The following is an 18,532-nucleotide window of genomic DNA, read 5'->3' as shown; positions in this document are numbered from 1 at the left end:
AGGTCAGCACAACTTTTGTTAGGCATCCCAGGACTCCCTGGGTGGTGGTGGGGTGAGGGGGGAGGGCAGGTGGAGAAACAGACCTGGTAGCCTTGGAGTCAGGACTGAGGACTGACCCTGCCATCCCAGGTGCTGTGGCTACAGGAACGCACACTGGAAGGTGCTGTCAGCCCCTCCAGCATGATAGAGGCGGAGATGGGGGTGAGGAGTTTATAGTCATGAGTTTGCAATTGTGACCAAGAAAATGACCCTTTGGTATAGTGGGACCCTTGGGGCAAGGGCCTTCATGCCATCTGCTCTGGGTGGAGTGAGGGAGACTTTCTTGATGACCTGAGACCCCAATCCTCTAGGGAAGTACAGCTGTGATATTCTTCTCTGGGCGAGTGAGTGAACGTTTGTTCCTGGCTACCATGAACACAACACTGTGCAATTATTAAGTACTCACCTCAGGGCCAGACACTGCTGAGTGCTCTACACACATGACCATCCAGTGTTAACAGTAGCCCTACGGGGTGAGGACCATCACCTCTGCCATCTAGATGAGGAAGCTGAGCTGCAGAGGCTGGATCACTCACACAAAGTCACCAAGCAAACACACAGCAGGCTCCTCTGACCAACTGCTATGCTAACCATTCTGCTGCGGTCCGCTGTGTGGGAAGAGGCAGGGGCTGCCTGCCCATACGTCGTCGGGGAGGCGGCTTTCCCAGAACTCCTGGAGTTTTCAAGTCATCCACTGCGCTCTGCCCCCTAGTCCAGGAGTGATGGAATAGCTACAGATGGGAATCGGAGATTCTGGGTGGAGATGGAAGCTGTTTCCCGCTTCAGAAATAATCATTTGGTCAGAACTGAGGAGCATTAGAGGCTCAGCCAGCCTAAGCACCTTCCCATTCTCTGGATGAGAGAACAGGCCCCTGGGGCAGGCAGCCTCGTTCATGTTAGAAGTGGTGGCAGAGCTGGGATTCCTGGCTGTCCTCTTCAGCTGAGGGGCCACTGGTCACATGGTATTGCTCTGCCCATGCAACCTGCTTCTCCTCCACTCCACTCTGAGAGTTCCACCGACCAGTCCCTGGTGCCCACGCAGGCCAGGCCAGCGGAAGATGCTCAGTCAATATTTGTGCAGAGGATAAAGGACAAAGGTGATCGGCTGGCCAGCTCTGTCCCCATCCTTCACCCCTAAGGGCAGTGGTGGCTCCAGATTTCCACCTAGGAGGCCGGAGGCAGTCTGGAAGGAAGAGGGTGGCCAGGGCAGAGGAGCGGCCTAGAAGACGGTCAGCCAGCAAACCTACTCTAAGGTCCCATTAAGGCACCCCGTGACTCTGCCCAAGAGGGACAATTGCAGCGGGGACAAATGATTCATCCCCACTCTTGAGAAGCAGAGGGGCGGGAAAGATGCAGGGCTAGGGGTGTGTGTTGGGGTATTACACTCAGAGGTGGCTGGCTTCGGTTCTGGGTTCCGAAGTCCCTGTGTGCCACTGGCGGTGGAAGAGGTAGAGGACAGCAGGGCCGGGGCCAGGCTGGGGCTCCAGCCGGACTTCCGCGGCGGGGGGCGCTCGGGCGAAAGGCTTCGGCGGCCTGGCCAGCAGCGCCCTCGGGGGTGAGGAGGAGGGAGGCTACGCGGACGAGGAGCCAGAGACCCGTGCCCTTGCCCGACAGCCGCTCGAAGCCCGGGGGTGGGCGTGGCTGCCACCGGCGGGTAAGTGGGGGCGGGCTCCGGAGCCCGCCTACGGAGGGGGTGTCCGGGCGTTCGCGGCTGGGGCGGCGCGGGGGGCGGGAGGGCGCGCGCCGAAGGGGTGGGGAGGAGAAGGGGAGGGCGGCTCGGGGGTGGAGCCGGGACCGCAGCGGCCGCCGCTCGCTCGGCGCTGTAGCCGCCGCTGCCGCCGCTGCTCTCGGCTTGGGGACGCGGGCGGGCGCTCCAAGAGGCTCCGGAGCCTGCGGCTGCTGCTCTCCTCCCGCTCCCGTGGCTGCGGCGCTCCGGGTCACGGCCCCTGGCCCGGCGTCTTTCGGGTCCTCGAGCCCCGGCCCCGGGTCCCGCGCCTGGCCGGGGAGAACGCACTCCGCTGCTCGAGCCGCCCCGGACTCGCGCCCCCGGGCGATGAAGAGGGGCCCGTGAGGGGCGCGCGGAGTCGGAGGAAAAGGAGGGAGGAGGGAGGCCGAAGAGGAGGGTGCCGGAGGCGGAGGATGCCGCCGCCGCTGCTGCCGCCGCCGCCACCCGCGAGCCCCCGGCGACCCTGACTCCAGACCCGAGGATGGAGCCGGCGCTGGGCGCTGCAGCTGCTCCCGGCGCGCCCCCGACCAGGTATTGGCCGGGTCCGGCGGGCTCCGGGGCGGGCGGGAGCGGACACTCCGCCGCAGCAACCGGGAGGGGCGCGGGCGCGGTGGGAGACGCCTCTCCGCTCGGGGACAGCCGCTACCGGCGGGGCGAGGAGGGGCGGCGGCGGCGAGGGACCGCGGCTTGTTGGGCGCAGGAAGGGGCTGCCGGGGCTGCTGGCCGGAGAGCGCCGCGATCGCCCCAGCCCTCCCTGCCCCCATTCGAGGAGGGCAGCAAACTTGAGACGCGCAGTGGCCCCGAGGCGCTCGGCTCCCCTCCGCTGCGGAGCGCACTCCGGAGCTGCTCCGGGCTCACGGTCCCACAGCCCGCCTGGCTCGGGGCTGCGGAGGCGCCTTGAGACCCTGAGGTCCCCACGTCCGCACCAACTTTCCAAACCCGGCTGCACCCGGAGGCGGGGGCGCCGCTCCCTGCTTCCTGCTCCCAGCCCTGGCGGGGCCTCCGCACCCAGCCCGCTGCGATGAGCTGGGCCCCTGTGCGGACCGAGCCGCTGGATGGTGCAGAGCACCCCGCGGGAAGCCGGAACAACCCTTCCGCTCCTCTCTGGATAGGACCCGGGGAGCAGCCCCTCCCAGGCTCCAGGGACCCAGTGCTGCCTTTCGCGGTAACGGCCCAGAGTAGCCCTAGCTGGGATGCTGGGCGTTAAAAGGCCAGGCTACCTGAGGAAGGTAAGACCTGGGGGTCGTCCTGGGGTGGCACCTTGGCCTGATTTCAGGTGCGCCCCCTCCCCCACCCCGGGCCTGCCCTTTCACAGGACTGCCTTCCACAGCCCCTGGGGCCGGCTTCCTCCTGGTGGACTTAAAACTGCTCCTCGGCAGGAGACTCGTAGGAAGGGCCGCTCCTAGGGTCCAGGTGCTCGAAGACGGGCTTGGGCCATTGACAGGGAGCTGGAAGCTGGGGCAGGGGAGGTGGCAGTCTAGTCAAGGACAGAAATTCAGCCCAGCATCTTCTGGAGGGGTGGGAGGAGCCGGGGGCAGGCTTGGGCGCAGGAGTCAGGCACCCTGGCTGGGAGAAACTGCTTTAACAAGCACAGGGATGACAGAGGCAAGCAGGTGGGAACCGACTGTCCAGGTACCTCCTTCAGAGGCTCCTCAGCCCATTGCAGAGGGACCTGCTGTCTCAGTCAGAGACCTTACCTGGGCAGGTAGTTCCCGGGTTCCTGTCCTCTGCAGCAGGGACACTTCCAGGCATCATGATGACCCTGTTTCTTTTTCAAAGTGCTGTCACCGTCATGACTCACACATTGCATTCACCAGGGAGGTATCAGGCTTCCAACCTATTCCATTCCCCTCCCTCCCGGGTCTTTAGGGAGCTGCCCGGGAAAGGAGGGGGTGGATTTGCCCTTGGGCCTTGACCCCCTGTAGGTGGCCAGGAGCTTGGCACAGCAGCACCTTTCATTTTCCTGTTGCCTGACCCTCATCCGGGCGGTGAGCAGCTCTAGGCCAGGCTAGTCCACGGCGGTGGGGTGGGAGGGGAGGGGTGCCAGGGAGAGGAAGTCTCTGCTAATCATTCCTGCAACTCTGCTGGGTCCTTGAAATCACGGCCAGCTGCCACCCCCAGCCCCCTTGACTCAACACCCGGCTTCCTCATCTCAAAGCAGAAAAGCATTTCCCCTAAAATCCGTCTCCCTCTTTGCTGAGTAGTTGCAATGCTTTTGGCCAGAGTCCTCCCCAACATCCAGAGTCAAGCTTCCCTCTGTCCTGTCCCCTGAGCCATCTCTGCGAGGCACAGGCCCCTGCTGGGAGAAGGATGTATCCCCCTGACCACTCTTCCCCCACCCCTTGCCGACAGGGCCCTAGCTCCCTGGCAAGGGCGGTGCTGGCCGCCCTGATAGAGGGGTGTGTATCAGGCTGCATCGACGAGGAGTACCTCTGTGTTCCACTGAGTCTGCAGGAGGGCGTCAAGTGCCAGGCCGTCCCTGGGGGGCCAGGTTCGGATTCCTCCTGGATACCCCTTGCCTACCCCTCTGTCTCCCTCCCTTGCCCACTGTGGGTCTCTCTTTACTTTCCCGACTCCACTCTGCATTGGTGCGGGGAGGGAGCATTTGATATTCATAATCTGGTTCAGAGAAGGTCCCGAAGCCCTGAGTCACTGTATGGTTTCCATGGAAACAGACTTGTTCAGAGGACTCGGTGTAGCGGCTGTGGTGGGGGAGAAGGGAAACATATAGTAAAACCAGGCTCCACAAGTGTGGCGGGACTTGGACCAACTCCCTTCAGTGGGGACCGTGAGGGGTGGGGAAGGCTCTGGCCTCCCCATGGGAGGGGCTGCCTAGCTGCTTCTGTGGCTCTTGGCAGGCTGCTGCTTCTCCCATGGACCTTCTGGCTAGGTTCCCCAGGCTCATGGCTACCGCTCCCTGCCTCAGTTTCCCCCTCTGTAAATGGAGAAAAGAACACTTACCTGACAATGTTGTTGTGAAGGTCAAATGCAGCAATATACGACACACACTTCGAATGGTGCCACAGCGAGTGCTCCAGGCATCCTTCCTAGGATTTAAGTCAGGGCATTGGAAGAAACTCCCCAAGCATGTTCACCTAGATCCCTACCCTGGGTCCCAGCAGGTGGTCCTGACATCTGGCTGGGCGGACTTCCTGCTTTGAAAGAGCCTCTCAGCCTCTCGCCTGTGGCCCCAGCACATCCCCAGCTGGGAAGCAGCCAACCATTTCTTTCTACAGAGCATTTGTTTCAGGGTCCTGAGGGCCTGGCACAGTGCTAGGCAGCCCTGGGTTTTGTTCAGACCCCACCTGTCTAGGAGCCTTGTGGGAGCAAATCCAGATAGGAGGGCTTGGCCCTGGAGCCCCTTGGGGTTGGGGCAGACAGGGAGGGGCAGAAGAGGTCCAGGCAGAGATAGTGGCCCTCTGTGACGGAGTGAAGGCATTAAGGTGGGACAGGCCACTGTCACTGATCCTGGAGAGGCTGATTCATCTGGCTGGAGAAGCATCTATCTCTGTCTTGATTAGCTAGAGAGGGACAGGGAACTCTTTAGAAAGGTAACAGATCCTGCACACTCTCCTAACCCCAAATTAGAACCTCTAGCACTCAGGTGTTCCTAGCACGCCTCACGAGTCTGGACAGTCTTGGGTTTCCACCTGAGCAGCTGCCGATCTGCTATCGTCCTGCCTGCTGGGGAACGGCAAGGGGCTCCCCGTCACTGCCTGCTCAGCAGCATTGAGGAGCGAAGCTAGGGGAGATTCTGGGTGCCACTGATGCCTCAGCCCGTTTCCCTCACCGGCCCTTCTCTCTCACTGCAGCCCTCCCCTCCATGGCCCTCAGGTTCCCTGCTCCATGGCAGGGCTCCCTCCTCCCCTCCTGTAACATGGGCTTCAGCTCCAGGCTAGACACCCACACCCATCACAACCAGCTGTCAGAGCTGCAAAGCATGCTCTTTATCTGCCGGCCCTTCCTTCTATTTCACAGATGGGAAAACTGAGATTCCTGGGGTTGGCTGTATGGCCAGAGCCCAAGCTAGTGTTAGCCTCTCTCAGCTACACACCAGCCCTGGGGATCCCCTTCCCTTCTTGCCGGCTCTCCAAGCAACCCCGGCTGCTGCCCGGCATCCCCCTGGACACCCCCTGCCAGCTCTCAGGTTCCTGCCAAGGCTCTACCCACCGCAGGTCCCTCTGGAGCGTTTTGCTGTCCTCACTGGTGTTCACAACACCTTCCAATTTAATATCCTCTGCAAATTTCATTAACGGACTGTTTACTCCCTCTCTCAGGATCATTAATGAAGATGTTAGATAAGATCTGACCCAATGCTGAGGCTTGGCAGCCCTGCCCCCACTCCCAGATGCATGGCCCTCCAGCCCCTTCCCCTGGGCTTGCCTCCTCCACCCCGGGCCCTTGGGACCCTGCCCCCTCCTGCTATTATGGCCCATGACAAGTGCTTAGGGCCAAGTCTGTTTGAATTAATTTTGTAAGATTACTCGAGGCGCTGTATCAAATGCTTTGCTAAAAATCAAGATATATTACCCTGCCTACGTTTCCTTCATCTACCAGTCCTGTAATTCTATCAAGAAAGCTATCAAGTTTGTCAGGCATGATTTGTTCTTTATAAATCCCCACGGTGCCGCATGGGGGCATGGGGTTCCCGCGTTTTCTAAATGTTTAGAGATTCCCTCTTTGTGTTTGCTCCTTGATTAGAGCTGGAAGGCAGTGGGCTGGGAATTGTCAGGAATGCTGTCTCCTTCCCAGGGACGGGGAAGAATGCATGGCTCCTTTTCTTCTCCGGAGTTTTCTGCCAGTGTCAGCGAGTTGTTTAGGACCCACTGAGTCCCTGCAGTGTGTGTGGGGGCCCCAAGCTGGGCACTTGGGGAGGAGGGATAGGAGAGAGCAGGGGGAAGGAGATGGAGGGGGGTGCTGGTGAAACGGACAGGGCAGGTGAAACAGGCAGATGAGCCTGCTGCAGCCATTCTGAAGGTACCATTGATTGAGAGATTGCTGCGTGCCAGTCACTATGCTAACAGCTTTCCATGCCTGATGCCATTTAAAACCCTCGCCTGTGCTGGGAGAGGACTGTGACCTGCCTTCACCTGAGTACCTGAGAATCAGAAAGGGTTAAGGCTGCCCAGGACTCAAGGTCTGGGTTTACCCTCTGTTTATGCTGTTATGCTGCTCCTAGCCATTTTAGACACACAGAAAGGATCAAAAAGCTGAATGAAGTGGTTTGGACTTTTTAGGAGGTCAGAGTGGGGATGGAAGGGAAGCCTTGAGGGAGAGCTTTGGAGAAGTGAGGATCTCTCACACACAACCCTCAGAGCCTGAAAGCTGTTCTCTTCCTGCCGCTTCAGAGTTGCATGAAGAGGACCCTTAACTTCTCTGAGCCTCAGTCCCTCACCTGTGAAATGGATTCATCTGTAGTTCTTGCCCCTAGGCTTGCAGAGAAGATCCAATGAAGTGAAGCGTGAAAGGTTCCTACCTTGGTGCTAGGCAGACATTGTATATGTGTCCTACAATGGAAGTCCATGTTGATGGTGGCCAGACACTCATCTGGTTGGTCATATGCCCAGCGGATGGAGCTGTGGCCCCTCCTAATGCTTCTTACCCAGCAGAAGAGGGGTGACAGGGTGAGCCTTGCTGGCATCCCAGCCCAGAGGCATCCTTGGGACCAGCTGTGGGCTGGTGATAAGCTTTCGGCTTAGAGAACAGGGAAGCCTCAGCTGGGCGGAGAGCCCAAACCCGATGCCTCATTCCAGACTGTTTCAGGCCAGAGGGTAATAAAGACATTCTTTGGTGTCTTTCTGGAGGCATAGGATTTGGGTATTCCTGGGCTCCCTGGTCATAAAACCACTGAAAGCTCCGTGTGGGAAGCACAGTGCATTTGGGCTTCTGCCTGTCAGGTGCAGCAGTCCCGTGTCAACACCCACTTGGGATCACTTTCATTCGTGTCATTCAGCCAGGGAGGGAGAACCCTCTGGGAAGTGCTGAGATGGTACACGCCCATTAGTACGCCAGGGAAACCAGCCAGGAAGGGCTGCACCGGCAGCCCCCAATCCCACCAGCAGGTGCCCCAGGGACCTGCCCCTGGGGGATGGCCAGTAGGTATCAGATGAGCCAGTATGTGGGTTGTGGGTGAATGCTGTGATTGAGATTGGCACCAATGTGTCCTGGGACCCTGGTGGCAACCTCAGCCCTGGTGCTCCCTGTCCCTCCCTCTGGCTGAGTGATGCTCTTGGGTATGGCCTGGGGGTTTAAGCTCTGTGATTAGGGCCAGGGCTTGGGAATCCTTCGAACTGAGTCTGAATCCTGGCACCACCACAGACTAGCTGTGCATGCTGACCGAGTTCCCACACTTGCTGAGCCTCGATGGCTCCTCGTCTGTGAAAGGTGGCAGTATCACTTGGCCTGTGGGATGCATCCCCTTAAGGGAGCCATGTCTGTGATCACCACTGAGTATCTGCGTCTGCAGCCTCCTCCATCCCATCTGACAGCTTCAAGGCTTAGGTGAGTCTCAGGGTCCTGTTCATTCTCCACCTGCAGTCCGTGTCCCCATGGGGCCAACCAGGCCTCATGTGCAGGTGGCCCAGGCTGGAGACTCCTGGATCCAGAGACAGGCAGGCCCTCTCCCAGCCTGGCTGGCAGCAGCTGCCTGAGTTCCAGCTCCTGTTGATGTTTCCCATCCTTGAGGCTGGGAGGATGGGCCGGAGCCCCGGTGTTCAGGGGGTGGGGCCTCGGTACTATTCCAACTCTTGACTGTGGCTTCTTGGTGGGGGCGGGGGACAGGAAACCGGGGCTTTTCCGCCCAGTGTCGGGGCTGCAGAGTCCCGCCTACCGCAGGCCAGGCTATACCAGGATTGGCCTGAGACAGGGAACCGTGACCTTCTGACTCATCTCTCCCCCAGAGGAGCTGGGCACACTGGGGCCTTGTGTCGTGGCCAGAAGGTCAGTCACTCTCCCCACTGCCGGGGAAAACTTTCCCCTCGGGTCGAGCCTGGGATCCCCCGCCCCCACCAGCACCCTCCACGGCAGGATGTGAGGTGCCTTCCTTACCCTGGGCCAGGTCTCTGCAGCAGAACAGCCAGGGTCTTTAATCACGCAGGCTGTTGGCGCTTCAGTGGAGGAGGCTGTGGCATCTGTTTTAACTTTTAAAAACATTTCCAGGCCAATGGTGCCTCTGTGGGTTTAGTAGTCCATAAATATCATGCTCATGACTCTTAATAAGCATTTGTTCTGTGCCTAGCACTGTGTTAAACTGTAGGCATCTGTCAGCCTTCTGCCTCACTGGCCACATATTACAAATATGTGATCATTTCTCCCATTTCCTACATAAGGACAAGTGAGGCCTGTATAGAGGTTAAGAGCCTCGAGCAAGGTCTCATAAAAAAGCATCAGTGATCGGATTCAAATCCAGGCCTGTGTGGCCCAGAGCTGGGGTGCCTAACCACCCCAGACTGCCTCCCTGATTGCCTGTGGGTACCTTCTCTAGGAGCCTTGAGACATCCAGGGGTGTCATGTGGACGTTGGCGTGCTCTGCCCTGGAGACACCAGAGCTCATAAGAGGCAGCCGGGCAGCCTTGTCGACCATGAAAAATCAGCAGACCAGTTGCTCTCCGGTGCTTGTTCTCATGACTGAGAGCTTGTCCCCACTGGAGGTGCCCAGAAGACGTAGTAATTCTGCCTGTGGGGCCCGGGGACTCTAGGGATTGTTCGCAGGTACCGTGTTTGTGGTGGTTCGGGTTCTGGAGAGCGGGTCCATGGACTTCACAGTGTTTCAAGTTGAAGTGTGCCTGACTCCAAAGAGAACGGGTCCCCTGGGCTGACCCAGACCACAGGGGCTGAGTCTGGACCCCAGCAGCTCACCCCCCTGGAAGATCGCACTGGCTGGATTGTGTGTTGACATCCTGCCCACGTGGAAGGATGCTCTAGGACACTGTCCCATGAAACTCGTCTTTGGGTTTCTTAGGTACAAGGTCTTGAGGATGGCGTTCATGGTGGCACATGTACAGGGCCCTGTAAGAACTCCCTCGGGAGAAATCTTGCACTGGATTCAGTGTCAGGAATACCTGGACATCTCTTGAGCGAATGCTTTAATCTTTATCTCATGGGTCCTGTGAAACAAGCGAATGAACTATTTCCCTTTTCCTACTGGCTGTCAGGAAGATCTACTCTAGATCAGTAGCCCACAAATGGTGTGACTCTTGTACACTGACTTGGCCTCTGGTTCTTTCAGACTCTTAAACTCTTGTTTTCCCCTTGCCTTGCCTCATTTTCATCACCTCATTTTCCTTAGGAAGAAAAACACCTTGTTGTTTTATGTGTTTTAGCCTTAACTAATCAAACATGGATGGTAGATCAGTGCTGGCTACATCAGAGCCAGGGAGTAAGCATTTCCCCTCTGCAGTCTCCATCCTAGAGGCCTGTTTACCAGCTCCTCCCTCCCTGTCCCATTCCCTTGTCCCTTGCTCCAGTTCCTGGGACCCCAGAGCCTTGGAGCCCCATCCATCATGGCTCCTGAGTCTGTCCGGAAAGACGACATTCAGGTTCCTTCCCCAGCTGCCCCCAGGGCTTCACAGTAGTTTTTCAGGAAGAAATGTCTGGGAGAAGAGTCATTTCCCCAACCTAGGGCTCAGCTGCTCCCGTAGCCACAGACCTCCGCTGAAATCCAGCTTTATTTCAGCTCCGGCCCAGTCTCAGCAGTGCCCGGCTGCCTACTGTCCTTAGCGGCCCACCTGAACAGACAGAGCCCGCTTCTGGTGGGAAAGCAGTGCCTTCGCCCAGGGGCCTTGGACACGAGGGTGGGGATCGCTGGCTGGCAGTGCCCTGGGGGGAGGGTGGGAGGCATGGTGAGATGCCAGGGCTGATTTTCAGCACCGCATCCTGTCATCAATCACCTGTCCCTACATGGAGTGGCTTCACCGTGTCCCCCACAATTAATACTCAAACCGAATCAAAAAGCTCAGTGTAAATGTTGTCTCCTCCCACCCAAGTTTCCTTGAGGCCCTCTCCCTCTGGGCATCTCCCGTTACTAGTTCAGTGCCAGCTCTTTCAGTGATTGTTTACACATTATATACAAATATACACGTCCATCTCCTTAAAAAAATCTGAAATGGCGGTGTACTATTGCACACGTGTTTTCTGGCCCTAGCTTTGGAAACTCAATAAACTATGCTGGGTGACTGTTTCTATCAGCGTATTCATGTCTGAGGAGCCTTCTCTGACATAGCCGGTTGGAAAGACAATCCCCCAGACAAGCTAATAATGGAAGGGGGTAAGCTTCTAGGAAAGGGTGGGGTGCCCATGCGTGGTCTTTCAGAGGTTCGGGGGACTTCTAAATTGCATGTGTAAAATTGTGGGCATTAATGGAATTTCTCAGAGGAGGGATTGCGGTTTGAAGGGTCTGTGGCCCAGAAAAGGTGAAGCAAGGCCTCTCAGCCCTGGGTTTCACGGGATTTCTGTACAGCACAAGGTGGGGGCCAACTTGGCAGAGGGAAGCACCCCTAGGTTTTTCCTGGCTCCCTCCATGCCCTAGGGCTGCCACAGATCAGGCTGAGGTGGGGGACAGAGATGCCCAGCCCTAGAATCTTCTTGGAAGATGACTGGGTGTTTCTCACTCCCAATGCAGGGTTCCCTTGTCTGCTGTGTGGATGGCCCCGACTGTGCCTGAGAACGAAGTCTGGGGCCTTCCTGGGATTATAGAAGCCTCCTGGTTAGAGGTGGGAGGCCCTTGAGTTGTCACTGGAACTATGGCATAACCGAGGCACAGAGAGGCCAGGGGGGTGAGTGCAAGGTCACCCATCCAGGGAAAGGCAGAGGCTGTGTGGGCCGGTCCTGCCTGTGACATTCAGGTCAGCGCTCCTTCCCTGCCAGAGCACCGTGAGATGAGCGGGAGAGGCCCTCAGGAGGAGGCAGGGCTGCCTGTTGCTGCTGGGCTCTCCCGGTGCGGCTGGGGTGGGCGTGCACAGCGCAGAGGCCGCAGCCAGGGTGGGCATGCCCTCCTCACACCTCACAGCATCCTGCAACATCACCTCCCGCTGGCTGCATCCTCACATCAGGTTGGAGCCAACAGCCCCGGAATTCTGAACACAGCAGCGACTACAGGACTCCGAGGCTGCACCTCAGGATGTGGTCACTAGAGGGCAGCAGGAAAGCCACTGCGGTGGCCCAGCAGGAAGAAGCTCCCAGGACTGGAGAGGAGCCGCAGGAAGAAGGGGCCGTGGGCAAGAGCCAGACCCTGGGGCCTGCGGGATGATTTGTTCTAGGCCCGTCCCTGACACAAAAAGCAAACCACACATTTACTGATGATGATATTAACTGACATGTAGCGAGTACTTACCCTGCACCAGGCACTGCACTCATGAATCCTCACAACAGCTTTGTTATCATTACCCCCATTTTTGCATGTGAGAACACAGAGGCCCAGAGAGATGAAGAAACCTAGCCACGGTCTCGCAGCCAGTGAGTGGCTGAGCTGGGATCAGCAGGGCTGGTGTCAGAGGCTGGGTTGTATCTATACGCCTGGCGTTGACTAAATGCTCTAAGACCTTCAGTGCTTACCACCACTGCTGTAGCTATGCCCACCTTACGGATGGGGAAACTGAGGCTCAGGGACAGCTGGTGGACCACTCAGGTCCACACACCTGCTGAGTGACAGATCCAGGTAGGCATGGTTCAGGGTGCGAGCTCTTACTTTGAATTGCAGTTCTCCAGTAGAGAGTTGCCCACTGCTCCCGCTCTGTGCCCCGATCTCAAGTCGGCTGACAATGAAATCTGAGCTTTCTACTGGGAGCGAAGGTTTAGCAACTTGTCTGCTTTCTAACAGAAATGATAGATCCTGGTCTCCTGTGTCCAAGGTCTGGTTGGATTTTTACTAAGCAGAGGTAGAGGGAAGCCATGCCAGGGGTTGCTGGAAGCCTAGGGAAGGTTTCTGGGGTCCACAGTCTGGCTTTGAGGTTGAGGGCATTGAGGAGTCTTTCGTAGTGGCTAAGACTTCCTTGGCAACAACAGGACCTAGCCCCAGGGCCTTTGGTTTCCAGGGCAGATGCCTTTAGCATACCAAGGACACTTGGCCAGCCCTGGGCCCAGCTCTGCCAGGCCGGGAGAGTGGGGGCATTTTCAGGAGGGCTGGACTTCTCCCACCTTCCCGTTCCCATGCCCTGGCTTTGCCCTCCCCAGGGGTACAAGGGGATGGCCTGTGGCTGGGCCTTCAAACACGTTCCCCTCCTCCGTGTCCAGGCCCCACTTTGTGAGGCCGAGTCTCACAGTCTTAGGGATTTATAACTTCCAGCTGCTTCAGCGACTTCTGATTTATTAGCGAAGCAGCAGCTTCTAGTCCTGGCCTTAAGTTTCTCTGGGTGGAGGAAGAGTTGGGGGAAGAAACTTCAATGATCCTCTCCCCAGCAAGAGGGCAAGACGTTCCTCTGTAAAGAAAACCCTGGAGCGAGGTTCTGCTTTTGGAATTGGAACTCCAGAATTAAGTGAAGACCCCTTAAGGGTTCTGTTTCCTGTCTTGATGGGGACCAAGGAGGGTGGAGTATGAGTGGAATCAGGGAAGACGATTTGAACGTGGACTGCCGAGCACACTGCCTGGGCTGGAATCCCGGCTCCTTATTAGGGGTGTGAGCTTGGGGAAGTTATCTAACCTTGAGGGGCTTCAGCTTCCTTATCTGTAAAATGCGGCTGTGACAGTATCAACTTCATAGAGCTGGCATGAGGGTACGATGAGGCAATGCCCATGTAAGAAGCATATGCCTTGGAGGAACAATGTGAATGCCCAGCAAGTGCTTGCCTTCCTTGATAGTGTTTTACCCATAGCGTCTAGAACAGTGCCCGGCACATACTGGAGTTCTGATCGACGTCTGCAAGTAAATACAAAGGAAGTGCATCCAAATGAAATGACGCTGCAGCCAAAGAACAGACTCTTAAATAACTGAAAAATACGACCTGCCGCTGTTATTGATGACATCCCCTGTCTGTTTCTGGAAAGGCGTTCACATTCGCTTTGGGGCACTTGGGTGGAGCAGGCCTGCCTTTGCAGGGGAGTCACATTTAAAGCAGAGAGGCCTTTCTCCCTGGGTACTTGGCCCAGCCCCCTGATGGAGGCCAGCATCCTCTGCCTCTACAAGATAAGGTCGGGGTGGGATACAGTGTGGTCGGGATTGTGGTTTTTCTCTGATCACGTTGAGAAGGTCCTAAAAATCTAAAGCGCCCCTTTCCCTCTTTACTGCTACTTGGTGATCTGGTACTAAAGAAGTAACATTTCCTAAGGAAGTAAAATTTCGTATTTAAAACAGGACTTGATTTCTCCATCTGAATGGTAGGAATGAGGACCCTGACCTCCGAGAGGGGCTTAGAGGGAATAATGTGGTGCTAGAAGTTGGGTGAGCCGAGCCAGGCAGCGCTGCAGGTTTGGAAATGAGGATCCACTCACCGACTCCCAGAGGAGTCATGCCAAATAGTGGGGTGTGGGAAGAATCTTCACAAAGCACGTGAGTTCGCCCCATCAGCTGTGAACCAACAGATCCACAGGACCAGACGGCAAAGGAGAGGAACATGCTCTGAGTCTCGGAAGCATCTGCCTGCCCAGTCCCTGTCATGCTGATTCACCAGTGGGCTGGGGCCAGTAGTGGAATGCATGTTTGAAGGCCAAGTATGTTTAAGCTGGAGGAACAGGAAGCCAAATCTCCTTAGCGGGAAAGAGCTGGGCTCTGGGGAACCTACCAGATGGGGGTTAAAGCAGGCCTGTGAGCCCAGGTCGGTTCCCCTGCCTCTCTGCCTCGGCTTTCTCGCCTGTGAAGTGGGTGGATATTGGCTTCCACATCTGGTTCTTGCTGGGAGGACACGAGCTGATGCAGGGAAGGGGCTTGGCACAACAGACGTTGACTGAGGTAATGTGATGATCTTGGCATTTTAATTCAGACTCCATGAGGAGCATCAAGGTCAGGAATGCTCCCTGGTCCACTTTCGCTTTGAGTTTCAGGTAGCTGGTGTCACTTCGGAGTGGTTGGAAGAAGACTCTCTCCCTAGCTGCGTGCCCGGAGGCGCCCTTCCAACCTGGAGGCCTGGGGTGAGCCCTTCTGTCCTCGCTGACTTCTGCTAACCCCCTTCCTGGGGAATTGCTGCGCAAGTTGAATTTTAAAGGGCTAGGATTGTTTCATGGATTTAAAATGCAGAGCCTTGCCAGCCTCCCTGCCTGCTGGGTTCTGTTGTGAGCAGAAAGACTGCGGCTTACTAGGAGGATATGGTGGGGTGGGCGAGGAAGGTGAAGGGAGTGGGATACTGTCCTGGACTCAGAGGGCCACACTCAGGGGATCAGAGATGGCACTGGGTTGGTTGGGGCACTGAGTCAGGGATGGATCTGGGGAGCAGTCAGGGCCCTTATTGCTTGGCCCTCAGGGCAGACTGTGGGGCACAGGACACAGAAGAGAAGGAGTGGGGAGGAGTTATGGAGACCCCAGATTTACCTTCTGAGACCCTTCCCTCCCTGTCTCGTCTCCTGCAGTCTGCTGGTCACAGGGCTGCCACACTGGCTGGGACGGCCAGCTGGACCTGGAGACGCTGGTGGCTGTGGACTCCCCAGCTTGGAGCAGCCCCTCTTTGGTAAGTGGCTGAGCCCTCCTGCATTCTCCCCGCGAGCAGCCCCAGCCCCGGCTCAGGTCTGGTAGCTGAGCCAGCCTCCAGAGGAGGTACCTGCAGAATGCTCAGGTGGGCTCCTGGCCCTGGACTCTCAGCAGCCCCCTTCACTCTTTCTGCTCTTCATGATCTTTCCCCAGTCCCCCTTCTTGGGGAGCTGGGGCACAGGAGGTAAGAGTGGAGGACCCTGACTCCCTACCGTCTTCTTTGCAGGCCAGTTCACTCTGTGTCAGTGGGGATTATGTGATCCCAAGGCCTGGGTCCTTGTCCTTAGAGACCAGGAGCAGACCCTGGGTGCTGGGAAGGGTCACCTGTCAGCAGACCCCAGACCCCTGTGTCTGCTCCAGAGACTCTTAGAGACTCCATGAGCCCCAGAACTCCACATCTGGAGTAAGTAGTTACCTGCATCCATGAGTTGGAGGGAGCTTGACACAATTGTCACCTTGCCTGGCCATGCTGGCAGCTCACTGACCATGGTCAGCAGGGGTCCTTCACGTTCTGGGAATTGGGGTCAGATGGAGCCATCTGATATGGACTCTCCTTCCCCCTAGGGATAGGCAGAGGACAGAGGAAAGATGACCCTCTGGGGAACGGGGGGGCGGGGGCGCCAGCTCGTGGGGGTGGGAGATGCTGGCGGGGGGAGGGGCAGTGTTTGAGGCGGGTCCTGGTCATTTCCTCAGTGCCGGAGTCTGGGGAGGCAGGCTCTTGCCTGGCGAGGCCTCTTTAAGGATCTCAGAGCTCAGGATAGGAGGCTTCCACAGCTGTCTGCAGGTTAAATCCTGGAGTGCAAGGAATATTTGTTTAGCTCCCCAAAACTCCGGGTAGTCCCCAGAGAACAGCAGTCTAGTGTAGAAGACGCTTAGGTTTTCAGGGCGTGTGGCGAGCACTGGACAGGGGCCGGCCGTTTCCCTGGGCCCCCTGGAGACCGGCTTTTCCAAGGGAATGAGCCCGTGCCCCTGCCGAGGAGGCGCCTGACCGCCGGCCTCTCTTGCCCGCAGACCTCGCCCCGTGGAGAAGCAGCCCCATGAAGGTGCCCAGCCATGCAATGTTCCTGGAAGGCCGTCCTCCTCCTTGCCCTGGCCTCCATTGCCATCCAGTACACGGCCATTCGCACCTTCACCGCCAAGTCCTTCCACACCTGCCCCGGGCTGGCAGAGGCGGGGCTGGCTGAGCGGCTGTGCGAGGAGAGCCCCACCTTCGCCTACAACCTCTCCCGCAAAACCCACATCCTCATCCTGGCCACCACGCGCAGCGGCTCCTCCTTCGTGGGCCAGCTCTTCAACCAGCACCTGGACGTCTTCTACCTGTTTGAGCCCCTCTACCACGTGCAGAACACGCTCATCCCCCGCTTCACGCAGGGCAAGAGCCCGGCCGACCGGCGGGTCATGCTGGGCGCCAGCCGCGACCTCCTGCGGAGCCTCTACGACTGCGACCTCTACTTCCTGGAGAACTACATCAAGCCGCCGCCGGTCAACCACACCACCGACAGGATCTTCCGCCGCGGGGCCAGCCGGGTCCTCTGCTCCCGGCCTGTGTGCGACCCTCCGGGGCCAGGGGATCTGGTCCTGGAGGAGGGGGACTGCGTGCGCAAGTGCGGGCTGCTCAACCTGACGGTGGCGGCGGAGGCCTGCCGCGAGCGCAGCCACGTGGCCATCAAGACTGTGCGCGTGCCCGAGGTGAACGACCTGCGCGCCCTGGTGGAAGACCCGCGGTTAAACCTCAAGGTCATCCAGCTGGTCCGAGACCCCCGCGGCATCCTGGCTTCGCGCAGCGAGACCTTCCGCGACACGTACCGGCTCTGGCGGCTGTGGTACGGCACCGGGAGGAAGCCCTACAACCTGGACGTGACACAGCTGACCACGGTGTGCGAAGACTTCTCCAACTCCGTGTCCACTGGCCTCATGCGGCCCCCGTGGCTCAAGGGCAAGTACATGTTGGTGCGCTACGAGGACCTGGCTCGGAACCCCATGAAGAAGACCGAGGAGATCTACGGGTTCCTGGGCATCCCGCTGGACAGCCACGTGGCCCGCTGGATCCAGAACAACACGCGGGGCGACCCCACACTGGGCAAGCACAAATACGGCACCGTGCGAAACTCGGCGGCCACGGCCGAGAAGTGGCGCTTCCGCCTCTCCTACGACATAGTGGCATTTGCCCAGAACGCCTGCCAGCAGGTGCTGGCCCAGCTGGGCTACAAGATCGCAGCCTCGGAGGAGGAGCTGAAGAACCCCTCCGTCAGCCTGGTGGAGGAGCGGGACTTCCGCCCCTTCTCGTGACCCAGGCGGCGCGGGTGGGGGCGGGAGGCGCACGGTGTCGGTTTTGATAAAATGGACCGTTTTTAACTGTTGCCTTATTTCCCCCTCCCTCTCCCACCCCATCTTCGTGTCCCTTCTGCCCCCACTCCCTTCTGCCCCTTTTTGTCTCTGAAATTTGCACTACGTCTTGGACGGGAATCACTGGGGCAGAGGGCGCGTGAAGTGGGGTCCCGCCCCCACCCCACCCCACCCCATTCAGACACACGGATGCTGGGTCTCTGTGCGGACGGTGTCCATGTTTACAAGCACCACACTTACACATCCACACACACGCACACGGGCACCCGCGAGGAGAGGCACCCGGGGCCACGCGACTTCTCAAGAGTTTGAATGGATGAGTGGTTGGATATCCAGTTTTTGCACTGTCTTACTATTCAAGGTAAGAGGATACAAACAAGAGGACCACTTGTCTCTAATTTATGAATGGTGTCCATCCTTTCCCCATCCCTGCCTCCTGCTCCTGACACCCACTTCCCCCCTTAGAGCAGCGAAACTGCCCCCTCCTGCCCGCCCTTGCCTGTCGGTGAGGCAGGTTTTTACTGTGAGGTGAACGTGGATCTGTTCCTGTTTCCAGTCTGTGGTGATGCTGTCTGTCTGTCTGAGTCTTGTGGCTGCCCCTGGACCAGTGATGACTGATGAATCTTATGAGCTTCTGATTGATCTTGGGGTCGGTCCATCTGTGATATTTCTTTGTGCCAAAAAGAAAAAAAAAAAAGAGTGGATCAGTTTGCTAAATGAACATTGAAATGCTTTATCTGTGTTTTCTGTAAATAAAAGAGTGCAATAATCTCTGTGTGTGATTATGGGATGTTCTGAATGGGTACAA

General features: G+C 57.8%; 1 protein-coding gene across 2 annotated transcripts; it reads left to right on the top strand.

Moving 5' to 3' along the window:
• Positions 1-1,804: 1,804 nt before the first annotated feature.
• Positions 1,805-18,495, top strand: CHST1 (carbohydrate sulfotransferase 1). 2 transcript variants are annotated; one of them, XM_039471161.2, is made up of 5 exons: positions 1,805-2,296; positions 2,878-2,994; positions 14,739-14,825; positions 15,261-15,358; positions 16,390-18,495. In XM_039471161.2, exon 5 carries the CDS (start codon positions 16,432-16,434, stop codon positions 17,665-17,667), a length of 1,236 nt encoding a protein of 411 aa, XP_039327095.1. In that variant the 5' UTR covers positions 1,805-2,296; positions 2,878-2,994; positions 14,739-14,825; positions 15,261-15,358; positions 16,390-16,431; the 3' UTR covers positions 17,668-18,495. The 2 variants fall into 2 exon arrangements, with proteins under 2 accessions (XP_039327095.1, XP_039327094.1); XM_039471160.2 differs by lacking the exon at positions 2,878-2,994.
• The last annotated feature ends 37 nt before the right edge of the window (positions 18,496-18,532 follow it).

This window comes from Saimiri boliviensis, chromosome 6 (genome assembly GCF_048565385.1).
Source record: "Saimiri boliviensis isolate mSaiBol1 chromosome 6, mSaiBol1.pri, whole genome shotgun sequence".
Lineage (NCBI taxonomy): Eukaryota > Metazoa > Chordata > Mammalia > Primates > Cebidae > Saimiri > Saimiri boliviensis.
The sequence above is the reverse complement of the archived record's forward strand: the minus strand, read 5'-3'. Positions and strand labels throughout refer to the sequence as shown.

Coding starts and splice junctions, on each gene's coding strand:
- CHST1 (XM_039471160.2), top strand. CDS start 16,432: ATGCAATGTTCCTGGAAGGCCGTCCTCCTCCTTGCCCTGGCCTCCATT.